General features: G+C 50.4%; 1 protein-coding gene across 2 annotated transcripts; it reads right to left on the bottom strand.

Annotated features, from left to right (window-relative positions):
- Positions 1 to 6,226: 6,226 nt before the first annotated feature.
- On the bottom strand, positions 6,227 to 20,737 carry KANK4 (KN motif and ankyrin repeat domains 4). Of its 2 annotated transcripts, none has more exons than XM_058030046.1 (10): positions 20,147 to 20,737; positions 17,188 to 17,266; positions 14,089 to 15,888; positions 13,036 to 13,147; positions 11,560 to 11,769; positions 10,946 to 11,033; positions 10,351 to 10,570; positions 8,881 to 9,023; positions 7,066 to 7,266; positions 6,227 to 6,464 (listed from the first exon to the last, which is right to left on the bottom strand). In XM_058030046.1, the coding sequence occupies exons 2-10, from the start codon at positions 17,201 to 17,203 to the stop codon at positions 6,375 to 6,377; spliced, it is 2,880 nt and encodes a 959-aa protein (XP_057886029.1). In that variant the 5' UTR covers positions 17,204 to 17,266; positions 20,147 to 20,737; the 3' UTR covers positions 6,227 to 6,374. The 2 variants fall into 2 exon arrangements, with proteins under 2 accessions (XP_057886029.1, XP_057886031.1); XM_058030048.1 differs by having other exon boundaries at positions 20,568 to 20,602.
- Between the last annotated feature and the right edge of the window lie 1,395 nt (positions 20,738 to 22,132).

Raw genomic sequence — 22,132 nt, forward strand, 5'->3', positions numbered from 1 at the left:
ACCTTCAGCCACAAGTTCCCAACCTCATTCCATGTCCCAGCCCTCAGGCAGTGATGATGTGAGTGATGTGGCCTTGGTGATTTAGCAGATGAATTGGCAGGCAGGTTCCTGGCAGTGCAAGGCATTGGGGGTTAATCTTCCTGTCCAGGGGAGCAGGAGGGGTTTGGAGGAAGCAGCCCAGTCTGATTTGGAACTGTTTGGCATAATTCATAATGGTGATGTAGCTGGGAGAAATCAAAGGGGGGGTGGGGTCGGAATTGGCTGCTCGTTTTGTGTGAAAAATTCCAGGAATTGAATGGAAAGAAGGTTGAAAATCTGCAGTATAATAGCTGAGCAGTGCAGGGAGGTGTTACAGGTACAGCTGTTCTGTGTAATTGAGTGGAATTTTCCCCATTTTACATTCAGGAACCAGTCCTGGAGCGAGGTGAACTACATTGAGACAGGAATGCTGTGATAAGTTCTCATGGAAAAGGGTTTTCCTTCTTTCCTTGGAAAGTTTTCCATAACTTTAGGTAATCACAAAGTGCATTTAGCCTGCTGGAACCATTGGTGGGTATTCCCTTAATAGTGCCTGGAAGAGACTTCTCATTTTCAGTGGGTTCCCAGTGTCCTGTTTGATTTGCCAGGTGACGTGTGAGTGGAATCCTGACTGCAGAGCACAGGGATCTCTCCAGGTGTAGAAAACTGGAGAATTCTGGACAGACTGCTCTGCTTGCACAGCAGTTGAGGGTGAGCTGTGAGGAGGGACCCTCAGCAGCAGTGTGTGGGATTTATCAACCAAAGGGAATGATTCTTCTGTCCTGTGTTTTTGTACCCACCCTGAGACGTTGCCACATTTAATCCATGAAGTTGTTTAATCCGTGGCTGTTTATCAGCCTGTGATGCACATGCAGTTCATAGACAGAAACAATAGAATTTATGGGCTGATGAGACATTTTGCACTTCTCGTTGCTCAGAAGGAGAGAGAACATTTTCTGCTTCTTGTAATTTGCACTTTGTGTGTCCGAATATATTACTGCCAAAAAAATTTAAACAATTATATTGCAACTAATTGATAAACCAGTGACCATGCTCCACGTGCAGGGCCAAGACAGAGAATTCAGTTTGCACCACGCTTGTCTGGGTGGGGGTGTTCTGGTTTGTTTAAAACTTCATTTCTGTGCAAGGGAAAAAGCAATTAAACCTCCTGATTGGATGTTTACGTAGATCAGTACAAGGAGACGTTTTATGACTTCAAAGGTTCTAAATAAAGCTCAGTTGCATAAGTAGTTGTGCATTTGTTTTATTCTGTATTTTAATTTAAGTCAGTGTTAAAAGCTGTTGCATGCCCTGATATCCAATTTAAACCTGCTCTGGCAGAAATTTTCCTCTGCTTCCTGTTGTTTTAAGGGTTCTCCTGCCTTGCTTTGAGGACTTGGGGGGCAGAGCCTTTACTTTAGAAGGGCCAAGTGCTGTTCACAGTCCTTCCATCAGCTTCCTCACCTGGAGAGACCTGGAATTTCCTGCTCTGGGCAGTGACAGCACCAGGAGCCTCCTCAGGGCTCTTGGCATTTCTTGGCCAACTGATGAGCAGGTTATGATGTGGTGGTGGGGCCAGCAGGTCAGCCTGGAGGGATGAGAACTCCACTTCATTATCCTGCAATGAGGAATCACTGTAATGCCCCTAAATTCCCTGTAATTAATCCCATGGCAATTACCCCCTGGGAGTGTGACATCCATAGGGCCTGTGGAGGTAAAGTGATTATGCCAGTGTGGAGCAGTTAATGCCCCTCTGCCTGAAAGCACTGCAGAGAATTAATTTGGTGTCACACATGTATAAAGCATCAGTTCTATTTATATTATAATATTTAATATAAAGAAATATTTATATAACATCAGTTGTGCTCAGTGTGGATGCATAATTCCATTATCACCTTTCCCCACAGGGTCACACATCTGGATGTCTGGTTTGATATCCTGGTTAAAGACTGCCATGGTCACTGTTACCCCTCTTAGTGGGGTTTGTTCCCCAAAATGCCCCTTCCTGTGACAGCTGCACCTTCTAGGATGGCAGCAAATCAGAGAGATCCGTGTTCTGCAGCATTCCAAATGGAAAAGGAACAAGGGTCACCCTGACTTTGCTTTTAGCTTTTTTCAGGTGGGCTCTGAGGGCTCTGCTGCCTTCCCAAGCCTGGTGGGGGTGAAGCAGAGTTTACTCCCAATTCCTACACAAAAAGGGGGAAAATGCAGTGATAGCATAAACTCTTTATTCCCTCTTTATTTAGGATTACAGAATCCCAGACTGGTTTGGGTTGGGGCCAACCTTAAAGCTCATCCTATTCTACCCCAGGCAGGGACTTCCAGCACCCCAGGTTGCTCCAAGCCTGATCCAACCTAAGGGGTTCCTGAGCAGTTGAAGAGCTCATGAGGAATGTTGTGTTTTCCAGGGCAGATATTTCATATAAAGCTTTATAGTCCCATTTTAGAAGAATGAGAAAATGAGGGTAAAGATTCCTGGTTCTGGCTCTGCAGGGTGAGCACAGGGCCAGCACTGGCTGCTGGCACATCCCCATGGATGAGCCCAGGCAGGGAGAGCTGCCCAGCCCCAGCACAGCTCTGAGCGTTGTGCTCTGGGTGCTTTTTCTGCTGAAACGGCACTAGATGGAGCAGTTGACAAAATATTGCATTTCTGCAGCCTTCTTGCAGGGCTGGAGCCCAGGCAGAGGAGCTGCTGTCCCCAGGGATGCTCTGAGCACAGCCCAGGACAGACAAACTGCCAGACTGAGCTGGCTGCTTCCCTGGGAACGGGGGGAGCTGCAGGGAGGACACACCGGGGACAGGGACAGGAGCTTTCTAGGAAAGGGAATCATGGCCTGTCCCACTCCTGCTGATAAATGCCTTCCATCCTGGCAAAACCGGGGCAAGCTGGCCCTTCCACACCGAGCTGTGGGGACAGGACAGGGGCCAGAGCAGAGGGGCAGTCAGTACCCTGCCCCTGCAGAAAGAAATCTGCCTTTGCTGCTGAGAGTATATATTATTATATAATAGTTAGAATACCATTGTTACAACAGTTGTATAATATATAATTATTACTACTGAATTATTATTATTATTATTATTATTATTATTATTATTATTATTATTATTATTATTATTATTATTATTATTATTATTATTATTATTATCTGGTAATGTTTACAATAACATAATAACAGTATAATATATAATTATACTATTATTTTTATATATAATGGTAGATGTAACAGTTTTGTTTCTTCTAAGAACATTAAATTCTGCTGGGAGCTGCTGCACTGACCCTGTCCAAGCTGCTGGTGGGGCAGGTTCTGGCTGATGTCATCTCAAGAGGAGATGTTTTTCTTTGGATGGATCCTGAAATGGTTAAAAGATCTTCAAGTTCCATCACTTTCTACTGTCCCAGGTTGTTCCAGCCTGGCCTGGGACACTTCAGGGATCCAGGGGCAGCCACAGATTCTCTGTGCAAGGGCCTGCCCACCCTCACAGAGGATCTATCCCTGATCTCTGATCCATCCCTGCCCTCTGGCAGTGGGGGCCCTTCCCTGTGTGCTGTCCCTTGTCCCCAGTCCCTCTCCAGCTCTCCTGGAGCCCCTTTAGGCCCTGGAAGGAGCTCTGAGGTCCCCCTGAAGCCTTCTCCTCTCCATCCCCAGCCCTCTCACCCTGTCAAGGCTGAGCAAAGTGGATTTGCCTGAGCACTGAGCTGCTTCAGCTGAGACCCTCAGAGTCCCCTCTGCTCTCCTTGCAGCAAAAGAAAGGGAATACACACTGGAAATGCCCATAAGGAGAGTGGAAAAATCGTGCTCAGCCGAGCTCCTCATCATTCTTTCCCCTCCCAGCTGATGGGCTGCTGGATGCTGAGCCTGTTAAGATCATTAGATTAATTCCTTTTCTTGCTGTGACTTAATTGTCTCCATTTGTCCTGCGCAGTGCTCGCACTGGGGGTGTGCTTCTCCTTGCCTATATTTAGTTTGATCTCTACAGTGATACTGGAATATATAAATTGAGGCTGGCTCTGGCTCTTTGTGGCACTGAGATGGTTTTTTCGTGCAGTCTGGAACTTTGACAGGAGGGATTTTGGGCGCTGGGAGGTGCCAGGGGCAGCACCAACCCATCCATGATTCCTCAGGGTCCACAGAGGAGCTGCTCCTCCCTGGGGAGATGGTTGGAAGGACAAAGAGGAATGATGAGGAACAGGAATGAAAATCAGCATCCTGGGATGCATTAACCAGCCTGGGCTGCAGGGATGGGAACAGGAGGGGAAGGGCCAGGGGAAGGCAGCAAACTCTGGGGTGCCTCCCTGCAGAGCTGCAGCACACCCCAAAATGAAGCTCCCTGTCCCCAAATCAAGGGGAAAGAGGCACTTCCCAAAGCCATCCCAATGATTAGCAGAAAATCTCCCACATTTATTGTGCTGAAATTGGAGCTTGCACCTTCCTGAGGGAAGTTCCTCTCTGCAAGTGTGGATCCAGAGCTGTCAGGGAAAAAAACTCAGTGAAAACTGTCAAAAAATTGTGTTATGGCTCTTTTTTCTTTGCAGCTGGGCCTGGCAGAGATGCCTCTGCTGGCTTTTGTACACAAATTGGGGGAATTCCTGCAAAAAATATCCCACCTTGTCATATATGTGCAAGGACCCTCTGGGGATGTGGGGGATGTCACTGATGTGAAGAAAAACCTCAAAAATGGCTGGTTTGGTGCTGTGCAGGTGTGGGAAGTGACCCCACAAAAGCCACAGCCATGGGGACAGGAACACACACAGGGAAAGGTTTAATTCATTTTATTTGTACATAAAGGAGGCATTTTGGGTTATAGATTAAAAAAAAAAAATAAGGCAGATAGAAGTTTGAGATAGTGAATGCCTGGACTGAAAGTGTGAAGAAAAGCTTGAGCAGATGGCAGATTTCCATGGCAAACAGAGGTCAGGGCTGTTCTCCCCTCCCTGCAAGGATGGGGGCACAAGGCAGCTCAAGAGAATTTTGTCAGGATGTGAACTGACTGAACCACAACCAGAGTGGGCCAGAATTGACTTCTGCTTACAGAAAAAAGAGTAATTAGCTAATCAGGGAGATGTGGGTGTGCTCCACCAAAGCCAAGGGACAGCACCCAGTGGGTCCTGACGCAGCAGAACAAGAAAAGTGGGGCCTGAGCCCTGCCTCCCTCTCTGCCAGCAGAGGGATTTAAGGAAAAACCCAGATTTGGGGTGATGCTGGACCCTGTGGGTGCTCCATGGTGGGGGAGACCCAGTCCCAGCACTTAAATCACGGCTTGGCTTTGCAGGAGGAGTTTGGGAATATGAAAACTGAGCAGAGGCAAAGCAGGGAGCAAACACAAAATGCATCTGCCAGCAAAGGCACTGCACAGAGCTCTTGGACAACACCACCACACCCTGGGCTGGGAATCTGCTGGGATTCAGTGCCTGCAATGCCCTGCCCCACCCCACGGTGATGCAGAGCCTGTCACTGGGCTGCACTCCCCATCAGCTCCAACTTAATTAGGGAAAAATAACAGCCATATGGTAATTCCAGACCCAGGCACAACAATGTCTGCCTGTTTGGGTCTGGCATGCTCAAATATTTTCCTACAGCATTAATTTTTAATTCTTGCATCAAACCCGCATAAGCAAACATAAATAGGATTTTATGCTTTCCATAATCCATCCAGCTTGTGTTTGTTGTTACATACACTGAGCCATCGCTGCCTGCCACTACTTACAGAAGAGCTGATAATAAATATTAGGACACAAACTTACAAGTTAAATGAGATACAGTTAAGTAGTCGATTAAAAGGACGCCCATAACCTCAGGTTACAAAAAACTAAATATTGCTGCTCTAATGTGGGAGAGGAGAGGAGAGGAGAGGAGAGGAGAGGAGAGGAGAGGAGAGGAGAGGAGAGGAGAGGAGAGGAGAGGAGAGGAGAGGAGAGGAGAGGAGAGGAGAGGAGAGGAGAGGAGAGGAGAGGAGAGGAGAGGAGAGGAGAGGAGAGGAGAGGAGAGGAGAGGAGAGGAGAGGAGAGGAGAGGAGAGGAGAGGAGAGGAGAGGAGAGGAGAGGAGAGGAGAGGAGAGGAGAGGAGAGGAGAGGAGAGGAGAGGAGAGGAGAGGAGAGGAGAGGAGAGGAGAGGAGAGGAGAGGAGAGGAGAGGAGAGGAGAGGAGAGGAGAGGAGAGGAGAGGAGAGGAGAGGAGAGGAGAGGAGAGGAGAGGAGAGGAGAGGAGAGGAGAGGGTCTGGAGTTGTTTGTGGCACAGATCAGGCTGTGAGTGGGACGAAGGAGGAGAATTAGGCACAGGGAGCATTATTCAGTGGTGCAGGCAGTTGCTGCCCTGTGGCCCCAGCAGGGATGCTCAGGGAGGAGCGCTGGCTCCGGCTCACAACGGGAGGGAGGGGCTGAGCTCGATGTGGGCTCGCAGGAGCGCAGCGATGTCCCCATGAGCCAGTGACAGCGCCGAGTTCCCGCCCTGCAGGACACAGAGGGGACACATCACAGTGTGTCACAGTGCCACAGTGAATCCCTGCTCCCTCCCCAGGCCTTCCCTCCCTCCGTTCCTCCCTGCCTTACCGTGAGTCACCATCCCAAACCCCGCTTTGGGCCTCAACCACACCAAACTCGGCCCAGCTGTGCCTCTGCCCGGCCCCTGTGCCCTCCTGCACGCCTCAGATAAAATTATAGTTTAATTAGAAAATAGTTCCATAATTCCAAACGCAGGCCTGTGGCCCAGCAGGAATTTCCACCCACTCCCAGCCCAGCCCCATCCCACACATCCCATGGAGAGGCTCCATTCTCAGGAGTTAATTGCTAATTTCTTGGAGCTGAAGCTCTGCTGATTCCGCACGCCCAGGAGCCCATCTGGGTTTTTTAGGGTTACACCAACACTCCTGCCCAGCCTATGGCTGTCACAACCACCCCACGCACAGCTCAGCACCAAAACCAGGGGTTTGGTTCAGAAAATGGACTGAAATGGACTGCTTCCCTTCAAGCCCACCCCTGGGGGACTGCTGCCTGGAGCACGGGATCCCAGCCGAGTTGGCCCTGCCCGCAGCGATGCTGAGGAGCCGCACCTTGTCCGTGAGGGTCACCAGGCAGCCGGGCTGCGCCAGCAGCAGCCGCACCATGTCGGCGTTGCCCTGGCGACAGGCCACCATCAGCGCCGTGCTGCCCTCCTCGTCCTGCAGGTTGACATCGGCCCGGCAGGCCAGCAGCGCCCGCACCATGGCGTCCCTGTCGTGCCTCACCCCCAGCATCAGCGCGGTCTGGCCGCCCTGCAGGGCCACGGGACATAACATAATAATATTATTATTATTATTATTATTATTATTATTATTATTATTATTATTATTATTATTATTATTATTATTATTATCATTATCATTATCATTATTATCATTATTATCATTATCATTATTATCATTATCATTATTATCATTATTATCATTATTATCATTAACAATAACAATAATAATAACAAGAAGTGGTAGTAATAGTAATAGTAGTAGTATATATTATGGTCTGATAATATTTACAAAAATATAATAATAGTACTATATATAATTATTATAATATATATAATGGTATATATAATATATAATAGTATAGTATATTATTATAGTATATTATAATATAGTATAATATGTTGTTATAATATATTATATATTATAATAGTATATTATATTGTAATATAATATAATATAATATAATATAATATAATATAATATAATATAATATAATATAATATAATATAATATAATATAATATAATATAATATAATATATATTACAATAGTATAATATATAACTATATATTATAATAGTATAATATATTGTTATAATATATGATATATAATATATGTTATAATAATTATTATAACAGTTGTATAATATATAATTCTTATTAATGAATAATCATTATAATTAATATATGTTATGATCTGATAATGTTTACAATAATATAATAATAGTATAATCTATAATTGTTATTATTCATATATATGATGGTATATGTATTATATTACATATATGGTATATATAATATAATAGTATATATAATTGTATAATATATTATTATAATATATTATATTATATATTATATATTACTATATAATAATTATAATAATAGAATGTCTATATTATTATTATTATTATTATTATTATTATTACTATTATTATTACTATTGCACATATAGAATAATTCAATAATTTAGATTTGTCAAAGCTCTCTAAGATCACCAAGTCCAACCATTAACCCAGCACTGACAAGCCCACCCCTAACCCACATTCCATAACCACATGTCACAACATTGCATGTTATTATTGCATGGTACATAAATGATAATAATTCCTATTAATATTGCTTCCTATTGCACGTTATTATCCAATCACCCTGGGGCTCCTCAGCAGGTGTTGTGAGAGGCACCTGTTCACTTATGGAAGGTCCTTGCAGCAGCACGGCCAAACCTCCCAGCTGCCCCCAAATCCGCCTGGGCAGTTTATTCAGATCTGGACTAACTTACAGCAGTGTGGGAGCAGAGATGGGTGAGGGCACTCCCATCCCTAAACCAAAATGTGTGACTCTGACGAAGCTCACCAGCAAACCTGGGGCTCCCACGCCCTGGGGTTCACCCCTCGCTTCTCATTTCTGATTTTTGCCTCAGAAATACTTGTTTGCAAAATTTCCAGCCTTTTTTAAATTTGTCCATTTGCCCCAGCTGTCACACCCCTTCCCAGGGAGCTGCTGGGTGGCCACACTCAGATAAAGTTTCTTTTGGAACGTTTGGGAAGCAGCAACTCCCACCCCATTCCTGCTGCCCAGCCTCAGCCTGGCGCTGCCACGGAAGCTGAGGAACCCAAATTACATCCCCAGCAGTTCCTGTCACACACCTGGGCAGCTCTCAGGTTGACATCCCCCTCCTGCAGCAGCCTCATCACCACCTCCATGTCCTGGCGGGTCTCGGGGGCCGCCAGCGGCGTCAGCATCACGGCCGTGTAGCCAGCACGGTTCTGCAGGTCCAGGCAGCACTTCCCTGCAGGGGATGGACCCAGCCCGGGGTGGATCACCCAGAGGGAGCAGAAAGGAGAGAGGGACTCATACAACATGTGGCATCTCATATTCCCAGGAAAGGAGTTATTCCATAATGATACAGGACGGGGATTTATCTGTTTTGAATATCCAGGCTCGTGAGCGCAGCACTAAACGGCCCCTGGTGCTACAGTTAATTACAACTGTTGAGGTCAACTCAATTAACTTTGAAGACCACAACAAATAGAAATTAAAGGGGGATAATTAATGCCTCAAGCACATGCTGGTTGGAGCTGTGGGCTGTTTGCTTTGGCTCCAGTGGCAAGGGAGCAGCAGAGAGACGCCCATCACCCAACGGGCTTGGAAAACATCCTGGCCTCATTTCACTCATTTTTCACTTCAAAGAGCCCATTTCCAGCTCCTCCACGAGGAATGAGCCGTGGCTGAGGGTGAGGGCTCGGCTCCAGCCTCACCCTGAGGAAGCAGCTGCCTCAAACCCTTCCCTCCCCGCGCCTCTGTGGCAACAATCGGGTTATAGATGGGTATGATAATCTGCCATTTCCCAAACATTTCATGGATTGTCTGGCCCATGAGAAAAGGCCAAAGTGCCTCTGTTCTCTCAGACCACGAGCACATTTTTGCCCTGTACAGGCTCAGCTGAGATTTTTGTTCTTTCATTGCAACACAAGCTGAAAGTTCAATAGTTTAACATGGGAGTTTTTCTGCGGTGCTGAGGGATTTTTTTATGCTCTCAGGGGTCCGATCCTCCTGCCCCAAGCCATCATGTGGCTTTGGCTGCTGCAAGAAGCTGGGGAGCCACCCCATCCCACCTGGACTGGGGCCATGAGGGACATGCCTTTGGATACAGCAATGCTGAGCCATCCCCAAGTCAGGCTGCAAAGCCCTCAAGATGTGTGAGGGCACTGATGAGCCTTCATGGCAGCTGGGACCCCCAACCACATCCACAGGCCCAGAGCTGAGCTGTGGGGGACGATGCTGGTCTTGAGGTCAGCCAGGTCTCCTTGATTGACCTCAGTCCCATCCTGGTACTTTGGATGGATCCTGGGCCCCTGTTTCTCTCATGGATGGACCCTGCCTCCATGTTTGCCTCCTGGATGGGGCCCTTGCAGGTAGGTGGCTGCTGGTCCTCAGCCCCACCTCAGTCCCACCTCCTTTAGCTCCTGACTGATCTCCCTGGGAGGACCCTGGCCCTCCTTCAGTGTTTGCCATGTCTGGGACTGTCCATGTCCCCCTGTTCCCTGCGTACCCATCCCTCGTGGGACCACAACCCCATGGCAGAAGCCCTGGCTGAGCAGAGTGGCCGTTCCTACCCGTGTCCAGCAGGAGCTTTGCGACCTGGAAGTTGGAGTGGGACACGCTGTAGTGGAGAGCTGTGTTGCCATTCCTGTCAGGCAGGTTCACCACGGTCTCCAGGAGCTGGGGCTGGGTGTCCCCCAGCGCCTCCAGGTACGCTGCCACCACCTCGGGCCTGGAAGCCTTGTGGCTGGACACCTGGAACCACTCCCGGGAGATGGAGCCCAGCACAGGCTGCTGCAAACACAAAGTGTCACTGTCACTGTCACTGTCCCTGCAGAGCGGTGGCTGCCCCAGCTCCTGGCCCCACCCCGGCAGCACTCAGCCTGTGGGTTTGTGATTGCTGCTACAACTTGAGGGGGAAAGGAATTTCCTGTGGTAACTTGGATGAGTAACCAGACAAAGCCTTCATCTTTCTTTTTTATTTTTTCCCTCCTCTCTTCCTTTCTTTTTGGCTGTTGTAAAACTGACTCAGATGTCACCTCACCCCCCTCTCCTCACAAAGCTGTCCCAGAGCACAGCCTGCAATGTGCCACAGGGATAATCTCATCCATTAAAACATGAACAGAGAGCATGAACCGTGTCCGAAACGGGACTGGGAAATATCTGTACCAGATGCTGGTTGCTTCTGCTGCTGATTTCTGGGAGGTGTTCACTGAGGAGCTGGCAGGCAGCAAGGAAATCTTCAGAGGGTTTGCATCTAAAGGGAAAAGACTTTTGTAAATCCACCATGGGACAGGAGATATTGAACCAAGTAGGAGAACACAGGCAGATTAGATTGGAATATGTTCAACACATTTAAGTGTTTAAATTATTGGACACGAGTTGTCCCATTGACTTGACACAGATTTTAGGTACAAAGCCAAGCACTTAAGCAGAGGTTTAAGCCCAGAGTCACAGATTTATATGGTCAATTTCATCTATTACAAAAATCCTTAACGTGGGTAAAAAAAAAAATCTTATTCCTGAACCTGCAAAGAACTTTACCAAAAAACTTTCCATGAGAGGGGAGAATGAGCTAACTCACCAGACATGACTCAGTGTAGGGCCTGAATCAATCCCCATTAGATTCTGTGGTAACTCAGAAAATATTTAGCTCTTTAAAGCCTTTTCCCTTTCCTGCAGAGGTCACCACTGCTGTTCCACCAGAAGAAGCCCCAGCCCAGCCCTGCAGTCCCGTGTCCTGTGGCCACCATGGGTCAGTCACCACCCAGTGCCATGGTTACCTGTGAGCCTGGTGCTGAGAGCAGGGAGCTGCTCCTGCTGATGCCTCCTGCTCATCATCATCATCATCCTCCTCCTCACGCTTCTCCCCTGAGGAAGGCCCTCTGCTTTCCCTTCCATCCTGCTCAGGCTCCACATCCCCGGCTCTGTCCTCGGTCTCGGTGTCGCTGTCCTCACAGCTGGTGTCCTCTTCACTTGACGTTGTCTCGTAGCTATTTGAGGACACCACAGGTTACTCCCTCCTTCCCCAGCCACAGCCACGGGCCTGACCAAGGCTCATTGCCCCCAAGGGGCCTTGGGTGAAGCACAGAGTGACAAGCAGCAAGTTACAAGGTGTGAGCCGCAGCCCAAGTCGGGGTTAGTCTGTCTCTGGCTCCTCAAGCAGCAGGAGTGTGGCAGAAGCAGTTAATGAGCAGCAGGCAAGGTTACTGCAGGGTTTGGAGGGATGTCCACCACATTCCTCATGGATCTGCAGCCCGGGCAGGGGCTGAGAGCTGCCTCCCTGCTGGGAGCTGCTGGCACAGTGGCAGGGTGGCAGCAGCACGGCCCCCATGGCAAGCAAGGACTCAAGGTGGCATCGGCAGCCTCGAGGAGCACGAGACAAAAGCTGTGTTTGCACAGCTTTTGGGCTGAAGTCTTTTGGGCTGAATCCATCATTCCAGCAGCCCTGATAGAGATCTCTGGTTCTCTAAAAGCATTATTATTAATAATGTCTTCCACAAAACAGAACGTTCACTCAGATTGACCCCAGAACTTTCCTCCAATTAACCAAGACTCCTCCAGTCCCTACAAGTTGTACCCATCTGGCATTTCCCAGCAAGTGGGAAGTGAGGGGAGCAGGGTGTGAGCAGAGGGCAGCACCCAGGCTGGCACACACAGCTGCCTGCCCACCCAGGACAGTGACACGTGTCCTGCACTCTCCATGCCAGCACACATTCACCTCAGCACGAGACGCTGCCTCTGCTCCGCTCACAGGCCAAGGAGTGCTGGATACTGGACACACCTGGAATGGGGAGCACAACCTAAAGTCTCCTTCACCCCAAGGTCATTCCTTATTTACCAGAAAAGTCTCTTCCCAGGCCCTGCACCAAGTGCTGCTGGCTTTGCTGGAGCGTGGGGCAGGTTAGTGCAGCGTGCTCACCAGGCAGGGCTGGCCTCCTCCAAAACCCACCAAGGGCAGTGGGAATCTTCCCAGGGAATCTTCCCATGGAGCATTCCCACCTTCCCCAGCTGGGTTTGGGATGAGGCCCCAGGAGAAGGTGTGCAGAGAGTGTCAGCCCCCAGCACTGCACCACCCTTCCTTAGCCGGGTTACTCACGGGTTATCAGTGCTGCATTAAAGAAGGGAGAAAAGAGGCTCTGTTTCAACTGGCCTTTTAATCAGGAGGGGAAAAGAGGGGGAAAAGAATGACTTCTCCAGCGATACAGAGGACATTCCACGTTAAAAGGCAGTTCTTTGTCTTCTGAATGGATGCTTACCCACCATTTACCCCAACAAACTGGAGATTCTTTTTGGTCCCATTGCCTCCTGCATGGAAACCATAACCTTTCTTTTTCATGATGGATTTAAGACTTGTGGTTGGAGAGTTTTCTACCAAAATACAAAATAATAGATTAATTAAGCAGATGTGCCATAATTAGCAATCATTATTCCCAACCTCAAGCAACAAGCCACAAATCATAATTGTAAGCATCTTACTTCATCTTATGAGAGTATTTTGATGTCTTGCAAAACTACAGATGCAGCTGGCCACAACCTGAACCTGCCCTGCCACCTTTAATACAGGTCTCAAATATCTCCAGGTCACTGGGAATATAAAGGAAGTGACTGGGAATTATGTATTTGTCCTATGAATATAAGTAGATTTTACTGGTTTGGTTTTGGGGTTTTTTTTTTTCCCCAGGAGCTATGTATTGGAAAATTCCTACATAAATCTGCTATAATACTGAATGGATGAGTTTTTCCATTGGACTTTGAATAGTGTCTATATATTAAGGAATAAGTCACTTATCTATTTGCAAGTCCCTTCCCTCCCTCCCCCAGAGAACAGGCATTGGATTCCCGTCTTCATATAAGCTAAAATTATTTTAGGTGAAGGTCTGTCAGTGGGGATAGGTCTTTTCCCAGCCTGGTTGCTCAGTTATTTTGACTGGTTTGGGTTCTGGAGAACTCCACACTGATTTACCCCTGATAAGCACCAGCCTCATATTCTAGCAAACTGAGATGTGCAACCTGAATAAAAAGAATGTTTATTTGATGGAACAGCCACCAGTGTGGCAGCTTTTGGAAGCTGATCTTGCATATAAACGAGCCACTGCTTTATGAGCTCCTACATCATTTTGTTTGCTTTTTTCCATGTCAGATCCATAACCTGTGCTGTGCAGAGATTTGCCTCTCTCATCATGCTTTGTCGAGACTATTCCTGATCTGACTGACAACAACTGTTCCACCACATCCCCCCTGCTCCACGCTGGAATAAATGGGAAAAGATTTGGCCCGGACACATGGAAGCCTGTGCCAATATTATTTACCCAACTGTTGATAGTGCGTGTTGGAGTTCTCCTTATCCACAGGGCCTTGTGAGGAGTAGGCAGAGAGCAGGGAGTTCAGGGAATTAACTAATTGGTTCTGGATGGAGCTGAGCTTGGAGGCCGGCTGCTTGATGGCGCTGGCCAGCTCGGGGTAGCCGTGCTCCAAGCACAGCCACTGCTCCTGCAGGAGCTCCTGGATCTTTTTCACATATTGGCCAATGGGGTCAACGGCCGGGAGCTCCTCATGGCCAGGAGCCCCTTCCTCCTGCAGCCCTTCCCGAGGTTCATCTTCTCCAAAGCCCGCCTTGCCGAGGGAGTTCTGGTGGTTCTGGTTGTGGTCTCCGGGGTGCTCGTGGATCTGCAGCTGCCTGAGGCAGGGAGCAGGAGGTCCGGCCTCCACGCTGGCCTCACCAGCCCGTCCCTGTGCCCGAGCACCCGCCGGGCCCTGCTCCCCGCACGCCTCCCCGGCCTGGGCACTCTCTGCCCTGAGGGTGCCGCAGCCGATGGATCTGGTGGAGAGCGGGATATTGACGTTGATGCCCTTGTCCTGGGCCTGCCGGAGCCCTGTGCCCTGCGAGAGCTCGGTGTTCACGGCGGCGTCCAGGCGCTGCAAGGCCCCGCTGCCCCTGCGCCTCCGCGGCTCAGCCTCCCTGGCCTTCTCCTGCCACAGCTGCTCTTCCAGCTCAGCTTTGGAGCTGGCCAGCAGCTTAATGCTCTTCTCCTTCTCCTGGATCTCACGATCCTGCTGCTCCAGCACTGCCCTGACCTGCTCGAGCTCCTCTTTCTTCTTGGCCAGCTGCTCCTCCAGCTCAGCGACCTGCTGCTTCAGCGCCGTGACCCCGCCGGGCTCTCCATGCTCAGGGGTACGGGGAGCACTGCTCTCCTTGTCCCCTCCAGCTCGGACATTCCTCTCCTCACTTTCCTTCAGCACGTTCAGATCCATCTCACTCACACTGAGCCCCCTTTCCGCAGGGCTCATGCTCTCCTCCGCCAGCCGGAGGGCAGCCGGTGCCGCTGCCTCAGCCCTGGCCGGGTCGGAGCCATCGGCGGCATCGCCCTCCTCGGCCCCGCTCTCCACCAGCACCTGCAGCTGCTGGCTCTGCCAGGGGGGCTGCAGGGGCAGAGCCCCGCCGGGCTGCCCCACGGAGCCGTCCCGCGCCATCTCTAGCGGCGGGGCTGAGCCGCTGCCCTCCGAGCTGGGCCGGGAGGCGCTCTGGGGACCGTGGCAGGGCTGCGGAGGGCTCCGGAGGGGCGAGGGTGCGGCCGGGGGGCTGTAGCCGGGGGGCAGCGCCTCGGGCATGCTGGAGGCTCGCAGCAGCTGCGGCCGCGCCCTCAGCGCGTCCTGCGGCCGGGCCAGCTCCGCCTGAGGCCGGCCCAGCTCCGCCGGAGGCCAGCCCAGCTCCGCCTGCCGCCGCGCCTCCGCCAGCAGCGCCTTCCTCCGGTAGCTCGGCTCCTCGGGAGCTGCCCCGGCCGGCAGCGGGGCCCGCGGCGGCTCCTCGCCCAGGGACGCCTTTCGCTGAGGGAAGGAGCAAGTGGAGGTCCAGCTCTTGCTGGGAGCGGCGGTGGAGCAGCCGCGGGAGCCGCTCTCGGGCAGGCTGAAGTTTCTGGGCAGGGTGTTGAATTTGGGCTGCTTGGCTCTGCGGTGGATGTGCACCCGCCTGATGGTGTTGCCTTTCTCGATGTCGTCCACGTACTTGAGGAAGTCCAGGTCCAAGTGGAAGCCGTAGGGTGTCTCCAGCGAGTAGGGGAGGCTGCGGGGCTGCTCCCGGTCCCCGTCGGGTTTGGGCGGCTGGCCATCTGCTGAAACACCCCCCCAGAAAAAGAAGAAATTATCCAATTTTGAAAAAAAAAATTGTTTAGAGCAGGGGGGAGATGTTTTTTTCTCTTTTCATCTCAGTTTTGGGCAGGCAGCTCATTATTGTGGAGGCTCCTGGTGAAGCTGTGCAGACACACAGTGACACGCACCAAGCTCTGATCTGGTTTTCCAGAGGTGCATCAGGTAATTGTTGCACTGAGGAAGCCAAAAATTTCCTGAAATCATGGCTCTAATTGGCAATTAAGCAAACAGCAGGCTTTGCAGGCAGAGCTGTGTAGGTACAGATAATAAATCTGGTGGATAATAAATCCAGCCCAATAATAGAATGTGGGATCAATCTATGACAATGATATTCTTCAAGGCTTTTGGTTTGGTTCGAACTTTTCAGCGGCGTAAGCAGCGCACACCAAGCAGGAAAATCATTGCCTCGCTTCACCTGCAGCCACCAGGTCACAAATTATTCCTTGAAAATGACGGCTCTGGGCAGAGGCTGCTGCTCAGAGCCGCAGCCATGCAGAACACGCATCCCAAGGTGACCTGCTCAGCTCCAGCACAGCTCCTAACTGAGGCAAATCACCACTAAATGGGTGTCACTGTGTCTGCCCACCCAGCCAGCACAGGCAGACTGCTCCTGACCAGAGTCTCCCACTTTAACACAGCCATCTCCAGCCCGCAAACAGTCACAGCCCCCAAATTTCCACCTTGAGGGGGTTAACAGGTAAATTTCTGCACTTTTATGCAGCAAGTCCCTGAAATCACAGTGGTGTGGGCTGCTCTGCACCTCTGAGCACACGAGTTGGGCTCAGTGAGGAGGAGGAGGAGGCAGCAGGGCCCATGGCTGACCCCTCTGTCTCCATCCTGGTGCAGCAGCTGGAGAGGACCAGGACAATTGGGAACAGATTGTGGTGCTGCTCAGCACAGAGCATCACTGAGATGCTGAGGGGCTGCCTGGGTGGGGAGCAGCACGTGGAAGGCAGGGGAAGGACAGAGGGACAACACCACTGGGGTCATCCCAGGGCACGGGAGCACAGCTGGAGGGTGGGAGCAGGGATCTGTCACAGGGCATGGGAGGACAAATATGTGCTGATCTAGAGCTGGGACCTGCTTTGCTGTGGTTTTTGAGAAATCTGCATAATAATGAACGATGCATTTTTCACCTCTTGGCCCCACATCTACAGAACAGGTTATTTACAGCAATTCTGGTAAGGAAATTACTCCATGGCTTGGTTGGGAGTCTTTCTAAAGGAATAAATGAACAAATAAATATCCTGTAGGTTCCATACCTTCTGTCTTCTCCATGGTAGGGTCTAACTGGGCTGTCACTTAAGCATCTTCTGACAAGGGCTGAGGAGTTGCTTCACCCTTGAAAAAAAGAAATGGATATTTCTAATTTAATAAAATAACAAAGCCGTGTGAACTTAATCTCTCCTTAAAGCCTTACAAGCCTTCAAAGGCCACCCCCTCCCACTTCCCATCCTCTGCAGCCCAGTGGTGTCCAAGGCTTTGAAGCTGCTAAAATCAATAGCTCCTTTTCCAGAGGCAACAACTTGTGCTTGACAGACAGATCCCAGGGAGCTGGTCCTGGTAAAACATCCCCTGCATTACAGAGGGTTTGAGTGCCAGCAAGGACAGACAGACATTTGGGATGGCTTGAGATCGATGGCACAGACTCCTGAGAGCTGGAGATATCCAACTTGATAAAAGCTCCCTGTCAACATGGATATAAACTACACACAGAAATGACTGGTTTGCCTTTATTTTAAAATCCATAACGAGCAAAGATTCAAAATTTATGTTGAATCTCGCTCAAATGACAGCCATTACTTCAGAGCACGTCCCTACTGTTAAAAAGTAGAGATGTGCTTCACCAAATTGCACTGGACCACAGACAAATTGCTTTCAGCTCAGGGAACAACTTCAGATGGAGATCTACCACAGCCAACACTGAGATCTTCACATCATTTCTGGGCTGTGGTACCAGAAATGGTAACACATGTCCAGCTCCTTCCCATCATGTAGACACAGATGAGACCCTCCTGGAGCATGAGGAATTAAGGCTGGGAATGTCCAAGAAAGGTCCTGGGAGAAACTTCTCACCTCCAGGTCCTTTAGAAAGGCACAGGGAGGAGGCAGGGAAGGGTGAAGGAGGTTGGAGCAGTTGGACATCACAGCTTGAGGCTCCCTGGCTTGTGTGAGAAGGACAACAACGCTCCAAGTGAGAAGGTCTGGTTTCAATTTCTGCTACAGAGGATGACGGGGGAGTTTCCTGAACAGTAGGTTGTTTGTTGATGATTCTCCTTACAGTATGTGGTTTGGTTCCTGGCCAGAGACGGCCCCACAGCTGCTTGCAAGTCCATCCCTGCTCCTCCAGTGCATCCCTGAGCTATGCAACACCCTCAGGGCAGGACCAGCAGCGCAGAGCCTGTGCTGAGCCAGCCCCAGCTCACACCCATCTCATGGACCAAAACAACAGAGTCTGAACTCATTTTCTGCGTGCAGAGCTTTGTCTCAGCCAGGGCTTCAGCACTGACCACAGTTCCAGAGCTCCCCAGGAAGGGGTTCCAGCTGACCCTTACCTAAGACCAGCTAAAAAATGAAGTCAAATCCTGCTGTATTGTTACCACAGGACATTGCCACATCCCTGCAAGTGTCCAAGGCCAGCTTGGACAGGGATCTGAGCACCCTGGGATGGTGGAAAGTGTCACTGCCCATGGAATGAGGTGATCTTCAAGGTCCCTTCCAACCCAAGCCATTCTATGATTCTACAATGAATACTTTGGAAGATCAAAACCTTTTAAAGAAACAATCAATTGTCAATCCCATGAGGCATGTTTGTGGTCAATGTAGAGCCTTGATGAGAAATCAGAAAGGTCCCAGCCCAAGGAGAACATCAAAGCTCCCCAAAGCTCCTGCAGGGTCACGCTGGTGCCCACCCAGCACCTTGTGAGCTCCTGGAAAGCTGCTCAAGTGCTCTCCAATAAACCACACTCCTTCTACAAAGGACAATTCCTTCTGTCTCCTCCTGCCAGAGAAGAGCACGTGCCAAAACAAACACCAACCTCTTTCTCAAATGTTGTTTCTTCCCCTTAATTTTCCGACTGCAGCCAATTCCAGCCTGACCAGCTACACTCCACTCTTCTAGGTCATTTATTCAGAAGGAGGGGGGAAAAGCCAGTGAATAGGATGGTTTTTAATATCTAGATAATTGCATTTGGATCATTTATGAGCTGGCTGGGTCCCAACTCTGCAGCCCAAATTGATACTACGACTACTCTCCTTTGACCAATCTACTTCAAAATCGCCTCGTAAAAGGATGCTGAATGTCCCCAACCAGCTTGCTGATGTTCTCCTGCCCCCTCCGGGGCAGCTCAGGCATGGAGAAGATGGCTTAGAGCCAAAAATGTGCCTCTTTGGACCCCACAGCTGCTCTCCCATGCCTGTCCCTAAGAAAAATGAGATTAAAATATAAAAAGTCATCTGCCAGAAGTAGGAGACCCTTACACCAGGGTCCATAATTTGAGGCAGGGTAACAGTTTTAGGTGTGTCTCCATCCTGCTGAAACCTGTTAGCCTGACCCTCTGCCAGGTTCTATACTTGCTGAGTTTTCTCTAGTAAATGAAATTGAAGAACATTTCTTTTTCTCCCCATGCATCGCTGATCCTTACCTTTGCTACACAGTGGGGAGGATTAATCCAGATTGGAATTAGGCTGTTTTTCTCAAGGCAGGAATAAATACATACAGAAATGGAAACGGAGAAGCCAAATATGTGAGAAGGCAACAGCACAGAGCAGAGTGGTATTATTCCTGGGGGCAGGGACAATGCACTGTCTTTTTAACCAGCCTGGACTCAAGCACTGGCTCTTTACACTCACATTTAACCCCTCTCTCACTCCATCCCACTTGCCAGGCAATGTGAGCAGCTCCCCCATCCACCCCAGCCGGCAGGAAGGAGAGCACCACGACACCCCCAAACATTTAAATTACAAATGAACTCAACCACATACCACAAATCCCCACAAAATCCATTCTCCCAGAGCGTCTTGCTAGTAATTTTAACTGGGAAACAGTTAACCCTGAGCCTATAAATAACAAGATAACCCACCAGCACGTTAGCACAGTCTGGTTAGCTGTAACGCAACGCGATCTGAGCTCTGCCTGTCTGTTCTCCTGCACTGCAGCAGCAGCTCCAGCACTTGGTGGTGAAAGGAAAAACTGGTTAGCAAAGCATTTTGTCAGGTTACCTGCTCAGGCTGGCACCCACAAACCCCCCGGGGAGCAGCAGCTCTCGCCTCCCTCCACAGCATCTTCTCCCATGCCAAGGGCTCGGAGCAGCGAGCGCAGCGTGGCTGGACCCCAGCCTGCTCCAGCAGCCACAAACTTGGTCAGCTGAGCTGTGACCTTGCTCAGAAAGCAAACACAACTTTAAACCAAGAAGCACAAAAGAGGGATTGATTTTCCGGCAGAGCAGCCCACGGCTCTCGGATGACCTTTGCGAGGACAGTTCAATCCCGGTGCACAAAACGAGTTACTTTTCCACGGAATAGTTCTTTTTCCCAGAAAACACCGAGCACCAAGCGCTGCCCGGGCTGTCGAGGGGGGTGCTGCCTTATCAGGGCTGATAATTGAAGAGAGAGTCAATAATTAACGGCGTTGCTGCCGTACCTGATGCTGCGGCTGCAGCGCTCCGCATGCCGCACCTCCGGGCTGGAGCATTAGCAATTCCAGGAGCGCCTCTCCCGAGGAAACGCAGCCGCGACTCGCCGGCGGCAGCCTGGGGGAGCTGCAGGAGGGCTGCGTGTCCCCAGATCCAGGCACAGCCCCCTGTCCCTGCCGCCGTGCCCATCCATGCGCAGCGCACGGGCTGTCCCGGTGGGGACAGTGCCGCTCTCCGCATCAAACTCTCCAGCCCTCGGCTCTGGGGTTATCCATCCCAACTTCCAGCTGGCAGAGCAGACACTGGCACAGGCTGCCCAGAGCAGCTGTGGCTGTCCCTGGATCCCTGGAAGTGCCCAAGGCCAGGCTGGACAGGGCTTGGAGCAGCCTGGGATAGCAGAAAGTGTCCCTGCCCATGGCAAGGGGTGGAACGAGATTTAAGGGCTTTAAGGTCCCTCCCAAGCCAAACCAGTCTGGGATTCTGTCATTTTGGGCAGGGTGGCTCAGTGATGGGCAGAGTGCCCGTCCCAAGCCTGTCTTGCATTGGCATTCCCCTCGGGCATCCTGGATTGCTGCCCCTCCAGGCTGGCAGCAGGGACAAATCCCTCAGTCTCTGCACTGAACTCGCCACAGCCTCATGCTTGCAAAGGCCGAGGGGCTCAGGGCCGCAAAACTCTTCCAGGGCTGGGAAAGCAAATCCTGGGAAGCGGAGGCATCCCCTGGGAGCTGGGGGCTCTCACCAGGGACTCCCATCACCGAGCAGCCCCAGCACCTTTCCCATGGCTGAACGAGCAGCACAGCCCCGCTCTCATGCTGGGGAGGAAAACCGCATCTTGTGGTGTGCGAGAGCAGAGCTGCTGGCGCTGCTCCAGCCCCCTGCACCCCCCAGCCGGGACTTTAACACATTAACTTTGAAGAAAAGCAGACAAGTTTTGCCTGTGCAGGAAGCAGAGTATCTGGAGGCACAGAGAGCCAGCAGGGTTTGTCCTTTTGCCAGCCCCTCCCCGAGGCACGGACGGGTTAAACTTCCTACCCGAGGAATGAGGAATCATTGAAATTCCGCCTTTCCCAAACTCTGCCTTTCCCAAACTCTGCCTTTCCCACGCGGCTCCGTCCCACACCGCGCGGGGCCGTGGCTTTCTGCTTTCACAAGCAATTACTGAGCCTCAGCTCCCAAACCAGCTCCAGGGTACGCTGGCTCCTTTTCCCTTTCCTGCTGAATTCCTCTGCTTTAGTTACGCTCGTGTGTCTCTTCTGAGCCGCTTGTGTTCTCCAGGCAAAGCAGCACAACAGGAAAACACACGTTTTTCTATATGATGCTGATTTTAAAGGCATTCTGAGAGAATTGTTGGGTTTTCCCACTGGACAGAGCTAGCAGGAAGCTTTAATTTGGAGCATTTCCTTATTGCAATTACCCACATACGAGCTACAGTTGTTCCCACATTTAATCCCTCCGGAACTGAAGAAGTCTGTGACCCCTTAAATAAGCTTTTAATCGGGAGCTACGAAGGGAAGGAGTCAAAACATTCAAATGAATTAATTATGGGCTGGGGCTTGATGGATTTACATCCAGC

Source organism: Melospiza georgiana, chromosome 9 (genome assembly GCF_028018845.1).
Source record: "Melospiza georgiana isolate bMelGeo1 chromosome 9, bMelGeo1.pri, whole genome shotgun sequence".
Lineage (NCBI taxonomy): Eukaryota > Metazoa > Chordata > Aves > Passeriformes > Passerellidae > Melospiza > Melospiza georgiana.